At 43.5% G+C, this 15082-nt stretch overlaps 1 protein-coding gene and 1 long non-coding RNA gene across 3 annotated transcripts in view; both read left to right on the top strand.

The window, feature by feature from the left end:
• The window catches only part of ALX4 (ALX homeobox 4), a 68685-nt gene extending 61299 nt beyond the window's left edge, over window positions 1-7386 (top strand). For both annotated transcript variants that reach the window (XM_082226816.1, XM_082226815.1), the window contains exons 3-4: window positions 2543-2671; window positions 4469-7386. In XM_082226816.1, coding sequence (XP_082082942.1) covers window positions 2543-2671; window positions 4469-4792 — 453 coding nt within the window. In that variant the 3' untranslated portion in view covers window positions 4793-7386. The remainder of the gene's footprint in view (window positions 1-2542; window positions 2672-4468) is intronic.
• LOC309535004 overlaps window positions 1-15082 on the top strand; it is a 654277-nt gene that overhangs the window by 435655 nt on the left and 203540 nt on the right. The window lies entirely within an intron of this gene.

Raw genomic sequence — 15082 nt, forward strand, 5'->3', positions numbered from 1 at the left:
TCAAACCAGTGGTGGCCTTTGGGCTCTCAAATTTCAGTGGTGCCTTGTGCGATGCTAAAATTTGGCACCTTCTCACCTCCCGCTCTCCATTCTGCAACTTTGTTGTGGTGCTAGTTGTACTACCCTAAAACCGCCTCTGCCCAAACTATCAATGGGAGTGCACTGGATGCTGAGTCAACAGGAAGGTTTACACAGCCTTAGTTGGTTGTCTCACATCATGCCCATAGCACTTTGATATCTCTGGACTCATAGTTGTTCCCCTGTGAGTTGTGACCAAATCTTGCTTAGTTAAATGCACCATTTATACTTTGGTTACATCTTTTTTTAAACTTTACCTTGTAAAACAGTTCCCATCTCTCTCTCTCTCTCTCCCCCCCCCCACCTCTCCTCAGTTCTAGTTGTTTTCATTTTGTCTTGCATATGTTGTAGAACCCTGCTGTTTGGTGCTGTATTACAAGATTAGTATTAAGATTTTGTTTGAGTTTCAAAAGTATGAACAAAGCTTCAAAACTCCCATTGGAGGAAAGAAGAAGACAGTGAAGCATTGGACCCATAGTGAATCAGATTAATCTATGCATTTCCTTGTGTTGGCCATGCATCTCACTGTAAATATAAAGTTCAATAATTTTAAATAAATTAGCCTTGTTTGGCACCTCCACAAGCAACCAAGTTACATGTTGTGTTAATAGCAGGTCTTTTCTAGACTGTATCAGTGCCAGGTTACAGCTGCTATGGGCTAAATATGTTTAAAGTACAGGGGTACCTCAGTTTAAGAACAGTCCAGTTTAAGAACGATTTGATTTACAAACTCCACAAAACCGGAAATAGTCTCTTGGTTTGAGAACTTTACCTCGGTCTAAGAACAGAATTCGAACGGTGGAAGGGCACTGGCGGCAAGAGGCCTCATTAGGGAAAGCGTGCCTCGGTTTAAGAACGGTTTTGGTTTAAGTACAGACTTCCGGAACGGATTAAGTTCGTAAACCAAGGTACTACTGTGTTGTTGTTGCTGTCATTAAATTTATAATTCTGCCTTTCACCAAATCATTGCACATTCAATATATGTCCCCTCTCTTTGTGATATAAGAATAAAGAGCTTAACAGGACAATTCTATAGATGTGTATTTGGAAGTCAGGCTTAGGCGTGAGTTCAATGGGACTTGCTTCTAGGTAAGTGGATAAATGAATAACCCTATAGTTCTGGAAGAGTGTCCCAGGCACATTGGGATATATTGGTTCTTCCTCTCCCATGTCAGTGATGGAGCTCCTGCACTGGATAAAGATATTCTGTACTGGACTCCCCCCCCCCCCGCCGCCATAATGGAAACCTCCAGCAACCTGATCTGACAGGACTTTGGGGCTCTGATATCAGTGGGGCCCAAAAGGGTATGTGTTGGTGGACTTTCAGAGCTGTTTCTCCTCACAGTAGGCAGATTAAGAAAGCAGGTGAAATAACTGATGGAGAAACAAACAGATAGCACAGCATCTTCCGTTTGTATGCTCAGAAAAGTTAGAGGGACTCGGAATCCATCTAAGGCAGCACAATGCCTTGGGTCAGCCTTGCAAGTGGCACTGGCCAGGTCTGTTTGGGCCTTGCATGGTCCAAGCCTATGGGCAGACTGAGGCTGAGAGAACATGGCTTGCCTTAGTGTAATGGTGACAGAGATCAGATTTGAACCGGGGTCGTTCCCAATTTGTAGCTTGGCATTCTGCTACACCTGCTCTTAGAAATGTGCAGAATAAATAGGAAGGCTATGGTAAGGAAGCTCTCTGAAAACTCAAATGTCATTGTGTCCTGATATAGAGATACAATGTAGGATGATTACCTGTCACTTTAAGACAATGAAGCTCTCATACCAGAAAAATGGACCAGAAGAGAGAGGAACAGCTAGTTTTGTTCAATATACAGTGGTACCTCGGTCTATGAACAGCCTGTTAATGAACTATTCGGTGAACCAGAAGCAGCTGTTCCAGTTAGCAAACTTTGCCCCAGGAGACGAACAGAATCCGAACAGTGGAAGGACACTGGCAGCGGGAGGCCTCATTAGGGAAAGTGCACCTCAGTTTAAGAATGGCTTTGGTTTAAGAATGGACTTCCGGAATGGATTAAGTTTGTAAACCGATGTACCACTGTAATTATGTTGGTGTTCAAATTAACCAAAGGTTCATGAGAAGTTATTTGTGAGCAACGTACAATACAAATATAGCTCAAATGAAAGCACCTATGTGTGATTCTGCTGAGATAAGCACCCAAATGTGGGATTTAGGTTCCATATTAAAAGACTCTCTCAGCCTGCTTCTTGGCCAGCAACGTTCAGCTACTACACAGAAGGTAATAGCATTGATATCAACGTTGCCATTTTAGGAAGGTCTAAAATATGGGATGGGTATACAATGACAACACAATTCTATTTTTCAAACTGCTTACAACTTGGGGTGGCCTGGAGGAGGCAATTGTTCATCTCCAGACGCAGTAGATGTACTGAGTTCCTCTCCCCTTCCTTCCTTTCCTGAAGTGCTTTTCAACCTGTGCTTTTCTTCTCAGGTTTGGTTTCAGAACAGACGGGCAAAATGGAGGAAGCGAGAGCGGTTTGGTCAAATGCAGCAGGTCCGCACCCACTTCTCCACAGCCTATGAGCTCCCCTTACTAACTCGAGCAGAGAACTATGCCCAGGTGAGTGTCTGCTACCAGCACACCTGTCTCTTTAACATTAAGGGTGGCATTCAACTAAGCTTTACTCATTAATGAAATTAATGAACATGACTCAGTCAGGTCCATTAATTTCATCAGGTCTGCCCGGAGTCAGTGTTGAATACCACCCTAAGGCCCTGCCTTTAGTCAGTTGGGATATGGTAGGATAAGACAAGTGATTCAAGGTTCAAGGAACTGATACGGTGTTACAAACCTTTGCCTCTGTAACAGCTGTGAAACTTACCCTCACATTTCAAAGATAGGAAATAAATGTGTAGCATGTACTTTGTTGCCTGTATAACCTGGAGAAATTTGGAAGTGGCTTGTAAAATCTGCCACCCATTTGTAATTCTGTGCACATTTTGGGGGGAGTAAGCCCCATTGAGTTCCTTCAGAGCAAACAGGCATATGCCCAGGAAGGAAAGTGTCAGAAGAAGAACGAGTTAAACTTTTCCGCTTTACATCCTGGGGTCCAAGGGAAATTCTCCCCCCTCCCACTTGTTGGAAACAGACAAGGTTGCTCACCTTGCCCTTGCTCATCTCCTCCCACCGCATAACGGAAGATGCTTTAGGTTGGGAAGGGTCTCCAGTCTTTCAGTTGCCCCTTTCTGTACTTTCCCGAGCTCCATGATGATCCTTCTTCGAGATGAGGGTCAATATTCATGATGATATTCATGATATTCAAAATGTGGCAGAACCATAAATTTAAACGATGGCATTTTTACTCTGGCTATCTTGCGTCCCCTGCTTTCATCACCTCTGAATGTTACGGCCTCATCTCCCCCACTATACCTGCCACAGAGATGTAGTCTGCCAGAGGTAAAAGGTCAGGCTTGGAGCCAGAGCTGAATGGCGCTGGAAGGCTGTGGAATGCAGGCCTTTCAGAGACAGGCATTTTCCTACTTTCCATCTGGATCCTCTCCTGTTGCATTCTTTCATCTCACATTCTCCCCCCAACACACCTCCCCTCCCCACCTCCCAGGGGCCTCCTGCTGGTAAAAGTCATTCTTCGCTCTCTGCTTTGGTAGGATCGTTTTTTTTTTTGTTTCAGCATCCTAGATAATCCTAGATAATGTGCTTGTTGTTGTCATTGCAATTTTTCTCTCACACACTAAGCAAAAGGGGGGAGCTCAGAGACAGAGTGTCTTTAATTGCAGAATGCCCCGGAAACAATGCCCAGAAATGCCTTGATTTAAGAACTGGCCAACTGTCTGCCTAGCCCAGGATCACCTGCCCAAACTGGCAGAGCTGCTGTCGGTGAGGACAGCTAAGTCCTGGGCTAGACAGACAATTCATCAGAAGGCTGAGTTTTCTAAGGGTTCCCACCCCTCTTTTTTGATCAAGGCTCTTTGCCTTTCATGACTGAATGACAGAATTTCAATATGAATTAATTAACAGTGTCTTCAAGTGCAGGGTTTTCTATTCCTTGGCTTTTCCAAAAAGCAGAATAGCACAGTGGATAGAGCATATGAGATGTGAAAATTGGCAATTTGTGATCTGAAAATAATAATAATAATAAATAATCTCAAGGATGTGAAAACCTCAAGAAGAAGAAAACAAGAGCACCAATGGCCACCAGCACCATCAATCAATGTAATGAGAGACATGTGCTCTTCCCAGATGCCTACACTACTTTGAGAAGGAATTGGCTTGATTCAATACAGAACACCTTAATACTCGGACAACCTCTCCCTGTCCACACATCTTTTCCACTTTGAGAACCAATGGATAAACCACTGCTCATTAACTGATCTTTTCCTTCCTTCTCCCCCATCTCAGATCCAGAATCCATCCTGGATTGGCAACAACGGTGCTGCCTCCCCTGTCCCTGCCTGCGTCGTGCCTTGTGACTCAGTGCCTTCCTGCATGTCTCCCCACACCCATCCCCACACAACCGGAGGGGTCTCCGAATTCCTGAGCGTCTCTGGTCCTGGCAGCCACGTGGGACAGACTCACATGGGGAGCCTCTTCGGCGGCGCAGCCATCAGCCCCGGCATCAATGGCTACGAGCTGAACGGTGAGCCTGACCGCAAGTCCTCCAGCATTGCGGCCCTGCGGATGAAAGCCAAGGAGCACAGCGCTGCCATATCGTGGGCAACATGACAAGGTGCAGTCGCTGCCCTCCAGACACTGACCGAGCAAACAGGGACGATCAAACCAATCCATCCACTCTTGGACCCGAAGATGCCAGTGCCCTACTCAGAGATCTGAATGCAGCACTTTTAGCTATCCTAGGTATAATAGCATTACGTGCATTGCCGTATTTGGAGTGTTTTAAACATGCAGGGGATTTTGTTGTTGTTGTCCCCAACAAACAGGTGTGTGGAAGGAAATAATGGGTGTGTTTACTGCACCAGACAAAGTTGAGTTTTGTGTGTGTGTGTGCGTGTGTGTGTGTGTTCACATGGCATGTTTCCCGAATGATGTCATTGTCCTGACTTGCCAATGAAAAAGGACACTTTGTCTCCCCTGCTTTCTCTGACACCGGATTTGTCTTTCTCTTTAAAACACAAAAGCTTCAAGCCACACTTCCCAGTTGAGTGCTCTGCACATTTCCAGTACCATTTATTCTCATGCTATGGGCAGTTCTATGATACCTATAATGTCAGAATAATGTGGTTGCTTTAGTTGACGAGTGCCAGACTGGTGTTTGTGTGTGCATGCATGTGTGTGCTGAGTGTAGGGTACGCTGGTTCAACTCACAGAATACCTGTAGATGCCAGGCTGCAACCCAGAGGTTGCCTTGGCAACTGGACTGGGTAAAAAGAAGCAGCCGCAGTCTTGTCTCCCATTTTCCTGACATCTGCTGTATGTAGTGAACAGGACTGCCACACAGCAGGCAGGGGTGGAGCACAGCGTGAGAGGAACAAGAGAAGCCAAGGCCCCTCTCGATTTGGCAAGGATAATAAAGGTCCCAGGCAATCTCCATGTTGTGCTCTGGCAACCCTACCACACAGGAATCTGGGTTGATCCAAGCAGCAAACCAAGGGCTATGAGAACGGCACAACTCAAAGCAACGATATTTGTGCCATCTCCTGTAGTAGTGGGGCCTGCAGCCTTGTAGGGGGACTGTGTACCTATTGCCAAGTATGATAAAAATCTATCACCAAAACAGAGGACAAAAATGGGCACGGATTTGCGTAACATTTGCATGCGCTAATTTATAACGCAACTTAGAAACTATAATTGAAATAATAATAATTTTAACAATAATTTTATTATTTATACCCTGTCCATCTGGCTGGGTTTCCCCATAGAAATGCAGTGCATCTAACCATAGTGGGGAAGACTGACCAAGTGGCCGGTGTGTCTGCTGGGTCTGCCACCCAGGTGCTACCTGCAGATGGGCAACTTGGATGCCCCTGCTCACTCTCTCCTTAGGACTCCTTGTCTCTAAAACAGCCTTGGACCAGAGATAGGACCACATCCTGACAGTCCTTCAAATAAGTGACTGTTTGCGTGCCATCCAGAGAACTTTGTTGCATGGGCAGCATAGAAATGTAGGAAAATAAAGGAAGAAAATCAACATAAAGTAGGATCCATGGCCCACCCTCTTCCATCTTTTGCCCTGCTTTAGAGCTGAGGAATGAAATTAAGCTGTGGGAGCTGCTACCATCAATAAATGCAGTCCAAAACAAGGTTCTGACTACTGACCTGAATAAAGAGCAAGAGTGCGACAAGAGTGTGGTCTACAAGAAAGAGAAAATCCTTCTCCTGTCTTCTTGCCCAGGTGACATGGCTAGTACTACAGAAGGCCAAAGAACATGGTTTTCCCTTCCTATATTATTACGGTCACAGGCTTCTGACCAATAAGAGAAGATAGATCTTCATGATTACCAGAACAAGTGCCTTCTTTAAACAGTATTCACAATTCCGCAATCCACAGCCTAGCTCAAAAAACAGTCTTCCTGGTGTCCCCTTCCATTTGTACTGACTTAAACCACCACATGAAGATTGCCCATGCCATGTATTGGAGGAATAAAGCTAGAGCTTGTTTCTTTGGTTGGAAATGCTCTTGCTTTCAGCTCAAAGCTTTTAGCAGACATGGACCCAACTTGTCACTCCCATTCATCAACTTCCCAGTTCCCCTGTGGTTGCTTTCCTTATACATTGATCAAAGAAGATTTGGATCGAGTCAGCTGAGATTCCGCCCAACTCAGCTATGAATATGTAAGCTGATTTTTAAACAGTGTTTAGGTTTTGTGGTTTCTTAAGCACAGAGCTACATATCCATCAGAGAAGAGAAAGAAGGAGGTTTAAACCGCCTGTCTGGTTTTTAAGAGGGTGTTTACTGGGTTTGGTAGCTACTGGTTTCCCTTCTGCCAGTGAGCAGCTGCTATACAGGCACAGAGATTTCATTTGGGCCTCGTCACAAAAGCAAGACCCCCGTCAGTGATGCCTGGGACACAAGCACACACCTGCCTTCTGGCTCACATGTGGCTGTGGAATCACAAGCATTTGCACACACTCTGGCCCGGAATGGGAAGGATGTTGGCAGGAATTCTTACCAAAAAGTCAGCTCATCGACCACAAGGCTTCTTGGTCTTCAGTGCACATGGGTTCTCAGGAGGAAACGTTACTGTAAAATCTGAATGGGGGGGGGGGGTTGGAACTAGCCTATTTGTGGAGCAGAGGTAAATGAAGCAGGGCCTCCATTTAGAGATGGGGAAGCCATATGTTCCCTCACCACCATGTGATCATTCCACATGATCATCTATCCCTCTAGCCATTTTACTAGTTCTACACATTTAACTGTTGCAGAAATAAGTGTGCCAGACTAAAAACATCCATGTATGTAACTTCTCTTATTTGTCTATAGTGATGATGTCATGTGCACTGTCCAATACATGCCTGTGATAATTCCAGACCCACATTTTACAATAAGCCTTACAAGGATTGATACTCTACCTGCAGAGATAAAAAAAAATGGGTTTTCATGTTGATTTCAGTGAAAATGCTAAGGGCATCACTAGGACATACTAAGTGTTTCTGCTGTGTTTGTATCATGCCTTGTGCATCAAGGGCTCGGAAAACACAACATCCATCAGTAAAAGTACAACTTTCAGAAATGACACCTGTGTTCTCCCAGCAACAAATACATAACAATGTTGCATTTGTTGTGGCACAAACAACTTATCAGGGATAAGTGCTCTCATTTGCCCCTCGCCACCTTTTAAAGCTATGAAAGGTCCCACACACACTTTTCTGGCATTGATAGTGTTCATTCCTCTGAATGGCGTTGGCCTGCCCGTGGTCAGTCTAACTGAAAGGGTACCTGAAACAAAATTAAAAATTCCTTCCAGTAGCACCTTAGAGACCAACTAAGTTTGTTATTGGTATGAGCTTTCGTGTGCATGCACACTTCTTCAGAAGGGTACCTTTGAGAGTTGTACCTGGAACTCTCATGCAAGAAATAATGGGCAACATCCAACATTGGTCATGTCCAGAACAGATCCACTGAAATCAATGGAGCCATTCTGATGATGACAAATGCTGGCTATCACTTAATGTGTGCGTGAATGCATAAGTAATATTATCCATGCTTAACCATGTTTTTGTGTTCCTAAGTGTGCATACCTAGGAGAATATATTGTGGGTGTGGGTGCTGCCTGTGCAAGTATGTTTATTGTATAAACAGCTAAGTTTGCCATCTCTTGGGTGGAGGATAGGATCTCTCATGACTAGCATTCTGCCCAATGTGATTTCAGCTTTTAGTTGGGAAGCTAGGGTGGGGGAGAACTCTTTAGCCTCCTTCTCCTCTTCCTCCTCCTCTTTAGCTGCTGCCTTAGCTTTCAGCGTGAAATCTGCAGCTCCAAAATGGTCATATTACTGGACGCTAACTTTGAGGGGTACATTGCTGTATGTATAAGTCCTATTCACGAGTTATTCATGTGCAGCACGTTACCAAATGTGCTTCGTAGCAGAGCCAGGCTTTTTAGCTCTGACATCATGCATATGGCTGCCTGTGGCGAAACCCAAACATGTAAACTCCTGTTCACATGTAGAGGCACTTGCACAACCAAGCCAAGCTCCCATGTTGGGGTTGCTCTACAAGAAACGGTGCCAGTGTGGGGCTAAAAGTTTGGGCTCCACCCCAAAGTCAATGTGGTGACTCCTATAGGTGAGCAACGTGCCATTATTTTGTTGCTTTAGAACAGCGAGATGGCCAACTCTAGCTGCGCACTGCAGACCATACATGCATGCAGTAGTGTACAAGAGTGTGGTGTGTGAAGTCTGTGTGCACAAGAAATGTATTTCAAGTGTACTTTGCCTAAGACTAGGTTTGCTTGAAGTCTGCTGGTCACATGCTGATGTCAACTCCAACGTGGCTTTGTGTATGAACGGTTCAGTTTATATCTAGACTGTACCTCAGCAGATCCTTCAGAAGACATTTCAGGATAATTGGAGGAGTGCTGTGGGCCATGCACTGAACTGTTCAATGCAACATGTACACATTCGTTGACTAAGTAAACTCACCCCTAAGGACAAAATAAAACATTGTGGTCTGAAATGGAGCTGCTGCCAAAACCAGCAGCACTCTGCCAAGCCCTTTTCCCTCCTGCCACTTACGTTGAGACACGTCTTTGCCACTGCTCTGCCTCATTGGCTGAGACTGGGATGTAGGCATGGAAATGACATGGCCATCGCAGGAAAAGCCAACACAGGGCTGCCATTTTAGCGGCAGCCTAGAGTCTAACATAGCTTGTAGTTCTAACAAAAAATGTATCCCAAGCAAGAGAATTCCATTAATGCCAGCCCTCACAAGAGTGCTCTGCCTGGTTTTACTCTGTGTTGGACATAAATGACCTCAGGAGGCTTTCTGGGGTCAACAGTTAGATGTTCCAGGGACAAATCCAGTACCCTGAATACCACCATGGTCAAGAGGGCTGTTTTGATGGAGCATTGGCTTGCTCTCCTTCCCATGGTAACATTATCTGCTGGCCAGAGCAACAGAATGTAAGCTATATGAGCATTTGGTGCGAGGGGGGCAGGATATTCCTATGTCTTTCTTCTTCTTTTGGATGGTATATGCTAAGTTTTCACAGTACGTTGTAAAACACTCTGAAAACAAACAACAGTGAAAAAGGTAGCTTCCTGGAAATGGTTGAAAAATGATCAGGCAGACACAGCCGCTGAGAACTCCATGTTTATTTTGCTGCTTTGACTGACATAGCAAAAAAGCAAACACTTGGAATTAAAAAAAAAAAAAGCCCAAATGGGAACTAGGGCAGAGTTAGGCTGAAGAGATGAAAGCTTTTGATTGCTTTCAACTTCATAGATGGTAGTGCAGGGAAACCAAAGTGTGACTTCCCCCCCTCCCCACACACCAGTTGTGACCCTTTACCGCAAATCCGGGTAACGTATTACCCAAACCAATACTCCTTCCATGAACATAGATAGCGCTAGGACTTTTATACTACTGATGTTGAAGGACAGTTTTCAATGTATAATAATATATCAGATTTTTTTGGGTGTGTAGTGTTTGAAAGCGAGAATGGGAGAAAGATCGCAAGAAAACAAACCTCAGTCAATATTATTGTTGTAAGATATTGTAACCTTGTATAAATGCAACTTTTTTTCCCTTTAGCTTTATGGCCTGGGGCAGAATATATGAAAATATACATTCAAAAATGTTCAAGAATAAAATAATGGAATGGGGGAAAAAATGCCCACAAAAATTGCAGTGTGAGGTTGTGCCATACAATTTTACTGCCTATACAGATATGTACTGCAAATTCATTACATTGTAATATTAAAAAAAGAACAAACTACTTTGAATCTTGTTTTTCTGTTGCTTCTGCTGCTGCTGCTGTAAGGTATTGCACTTAAGACTTTTCTCTGCCTAGAGTTGAGGGTGGGAGAGAAACAAAATCCCTTAGAGCTACAAACAATATTCAAACAGAAAGATAGTTGCTGGGAAAAGACAGACAAACACCCAGAGCACAGGCAGAAGAGATCCAAATAAGTATTATTTTTCTTCTTCTTTGTTGCCATAACCATCTCTTCTCTGCTTCTAACTGAAATCTGTCTATTTTGTGCCTGACTCATGGCAGATGAAATGCGATCGGAGGGGGGCCTCCAAAATCTCACGTTAATTGAAGTTGGCAAAAAATACTAACAGTGCCCTTTTGAACTGCTGACACAGAGCAGAATGGATTAAACAAGGCTAGATTAACAACAGGTGGCAGCGCACAGCCTCATTGCCTCTAGAGATTCTTGGCAGCCAAGAGGCAGTGACGGGAACATCCTGCAGGCAAAACATGAGACATCCAGTGAGTTGAGAGGCTGCTGGTAGATGGACCAAAGACCCGAAAGCAGAAGGAGAAAAGTAGAGGATGATTTTGATGCAGCATTGGTGCTCACAGGTTTGCATTTTGAAGTGCATGTGCACATGGGAAATTAAGTTGGGAGTGGTTCTCCATATAACTTATTAAGGGATCAGTCTGTGATCAGAACCCAAAAGTGATCTAGGTTTCTATTCAACAGATGCTCACTTGAGAAGCGCCACAAATTACCAATTCTGACATATGTTTTCCTTTGGGTTTCCACTGTTAGCTCATGCTGGTTGGTGTCATTTGTTGGGCAAAAGAGAATGGCAACCTGCTCATTCTCGATCTCTCAGTGGCTTTTGATATAGTTGACCTGTATCCTTCTGGGAAGGCTCTGAGAGGTGAGGATTGGGGGTACTGTACCCCAGTGGTTCCACTCCAACCTTCAAGGCCATTTATAGAAAACAGTTATGGGAGGAGCCATATTGTTTAGTGACATGGAAGTTCTGGAGATGCTTAGGATTGAACCTTGAACCTTGAACCATCTGAATGTAAGCAAATGCTTTACCATTGAGCTACACCCATTTTCTGTTGTTGTGGTGGTTGTGGTTGTTCAGTTTGGATACTGCCCTTCACCTGAAGATCACACGGTGGCCAAAACATAAACATACACAACGAGAACACACATAATCAAACAAACCAATAACCCCTCTCCCACAAGTTACAGGACAGCCAGCAGGAATGCTTCTCTACATAGTAGGGATATGGCAAATAGATGGTGGTACCGAGAGTAAGCTTGGTGCAGCTTGGAGATCACAATGGAGGATGTGTTCAAGCTTGGGCTTACTACTACTACTACTAACTACTACTAATAGTAATATGTCGCCTGACTGGGTTGCCTCAACCACTCTGGGTGGCTTCCAGCAAAATCTACAAGCACAAAGGAAGCAAATATCTGGCAATGGGACCAGGTAGTTCCTGAACTTACACGAGATTGTGTAACATGTTTTCCTTCACACCCTTGCCCCTCACATGGTAGCTGACTTAAGAGTTCGCTGAGCTGAGCTGAGCTGTGCCATTCTTAGAATAGGCCACTGTACTGCCCAGTCTAGGGCTACCACTTGTGGAGGAACCAGCTCCACATTGCATTGCTTGAAGGTCTCTCTGTTTCTCCCATTCCTGCAAAACCCTGTAAAGGATAGAGCATTATTGGGTTATTTTTACATAGAGATGTGTTTAAACAGCATAGTAACTCAAAGCAGTTCTACTGTACTTTATTCCATAGACTTGCTTTGAACAACGTCTTCAAATTTATTGGGTGAGCATAGCGAAGGGGTGTGAAATGTATCCTGCTCAATTTATGTTTGTTCATACAAAAAATAATAATACATTGACTGCAGGGACAGGCAGGTCATCTGAATCCACCTATAATTGCAGAGCAGGAGGGAGAGGTGGCAAGGGGAAATGGATCAGGATGTATATCAAAAAGAGAAACCCTAAAGGCTTCTGGGTTCTTTTCTCATTACATACAGGGAAGGAGCTGGCCAGGTCGGGACACTGACTGCAGAATACAAAGAGTCCACACAGCTGTTGAATTTTATGGCTAGAAGATTTGAGAGCTGTTTAATAGGCTAAACCCATTTAGGTGTGAAATTTCATCATGGAAAAGTAATGTTTAATAAGCTACTAGTTCAGCTTTTTCTTTTTTACATTTTCCTTTCAAAGATGAGTGGTCTAATCTTTTAATAATACAGAACAATCATTGCTGCTTATGAGAAAGTGGCAAAGGCATCTCTTTATGGCCATATGGAAACCAGGTGTCAAGGTGTTACTTTTAATCCAAGACAAATAAGAATTTGTTGGTTGTATCCTTCCTCTTCCATCTATTGCCAGCTATTTATCTTTAGATTGAAAGTTACTGATGAGGCAGACAGGCTCAGGCCATTAGCCTCTTTGTGCCCTTCTAGGCTTTACATCTCTTAGGATTATATTTAGCTCCAGTGCGTGTGCATCTTAAAAGGAAAGGTGTCAGTTTTTCAAACACCTGCACTTTTCACAACAGAGGCACTATATCAAAGTAAAAAGCCATAGCATTAAAAAGTCCACGTGAGTGCAGATAACTAAAGGAGGGTTCTATGAATGTTGATGTATCACCTACAAAGAAGTACAGAATATAGTAACTATAAGTTCTAGTTATTTTATACATAGGTAATTAAAGTAATCCGGAATTCTGTATAAATGATGGGAAGCACATTTGACTTTAAACTTCTAGAAACCACAGATATTTGCAGCTCAGACTCCTGTTTTCTGCAGACCCACATAAAAGCCATTATAATTTCATCTCCCACATTGCTCACAGAATTTTCACTTTATTTGCCAGTCTGAGCATTTGCACTGGAAGATCCAACTTCAGATGTAGCTCTAAACAAGGAGCCGTACTTTTGAGATCTTAATGATCCCCAATAGGATCTCTGTTGGGAATGTTCAAATGTTAACATTTCAGGCTCTATCATTGTGCATGTAGTGTGGCGACGCCACCACTCCAAGCAATGAATCAAGGTGCTATATTATTTAAATTGATACGAAGGGCAACCAGAAACTGAGATTCTGCATTTCTTATGTCAGTGTTTGTTTGCAAGAACAAAAGAAATAAATAAAACATGGCCAGTTACTAAAATTAAATAGGCATAGTTCAGGATCAGGGGCCCATCAATCAAGTTTAAAATTACCATTTCTCACTGTATTACAAATGTTCACTGGTTTTGTAGATTGCCCCCTTTCTCTCGTGTATTCTTAAGGTAATCTACTACCACTGATGTCTCAACTTACCAAGAACTATAAAAATGGTCTGACAGAAGTTAGGTGGTGAATGAGTTAAGTATTTCTTAACTCCTTCTTTCTTCAAGTAAACTGACAATCAAGGCGAATGAGGATAAAGTCAAGGACATTCGGAGAGGAATTATTGGAACCAACTCCGGAAAACGAAGCTGGCGAACAGGGGGCCTCTCTCCATTCAGAATCCCTTCTCAGAAAGCCTGCTGGAATTTCTGCTGGGAATACCTATCAGGGCTGTGCTGCGTTTCCTCCAGTGGATTACGCCTCAGCCACCACCATCACTGCTCCATTTCAACTAATTGTCTCAGATGTTGCCATTTGTTATCCCCTTAATGAGAAACACAACTTTTCCTTCACAGCCACCGCCACAAGAACCTGGCAGGCGGTGGAATCCTGAAGCTCAGCAGATGTAGGACTGTAAAACAGTGGTGAGTTCAGAACTGAAATTACACAGAAAAGGCAAGAGATTCCAAATAGCTTCAGACTTGAGGTAGGCTGAGAGCAACACACCAATCATAAATACTGGTGGGCTGATGGCTTGGTTAGCTAGTGCTTTGCGCCATAAAGGGCAGCCATCTTGGTTCATGCTTTCTGTGGCATTGAGTAGGATTCAGTCTATTGTAGCTTCTGATCTACTCTCAAGGAGAGCATAACTGGACTACCTCAGATTTCAAGCATGCTTCAAAACTACAGTAATGAATGCTCCAAATGCGTGTATAAATTATAGCTTTTGGGAAAACAGAATCCTACCCCCTCCAATGTATATAGCTCAGCTTAACATGCTGTGGCGAGGAGATTCAGAATGCTGAGGGAATGTCAGTATAGTTTGCAGACCCAATAAAAAGGTGAAGGAAAACCATCTCTGCCCCTGCTTCCTCAAGTTGAGTTCTAGCAATTATTTGTATTTTCTTATTTTTCTCAGCTCCTTAGAAAACGAGACTTCTGCAGTTTAACTGAACTAAATAACATACATGTCTGTGGCACTAGGTTACATTTTCTTTTAATGAAATGAGTCTAAAGGAACACAGAAACTATTGTTTGAAAAGGGATGACTGCTATGTCCAAGACCGTGCAGGCTTTGAAAAATACACAAATCATATATACCCCCCTCTATATTTCTGTTTCCTCAATTGGCCTTGCTTTTCTCATCCTCTGATCAACTTCTATCCTTGAGCAAAGTACAGGCAAGCAAACAACAACAACAACAACAAACCTTTGTATTTAAATTATGTCCCACTAACTTCAATACTGTTAAGTATTGTTGATTTAAAAATAAACTAAATGGGCT

Source organism: Podarcis vaucheri, assembly GCF_965113315.1.
Source record: "Podarcis vaucheri genome assembly, chromosome: 1".
Taxonomy (NCBI): Eukaryota; Metazoa; Chordata; class Lepidosauria; order Squamata; family Lacertidae; genus Podarcis; species Podarcis vaucheri.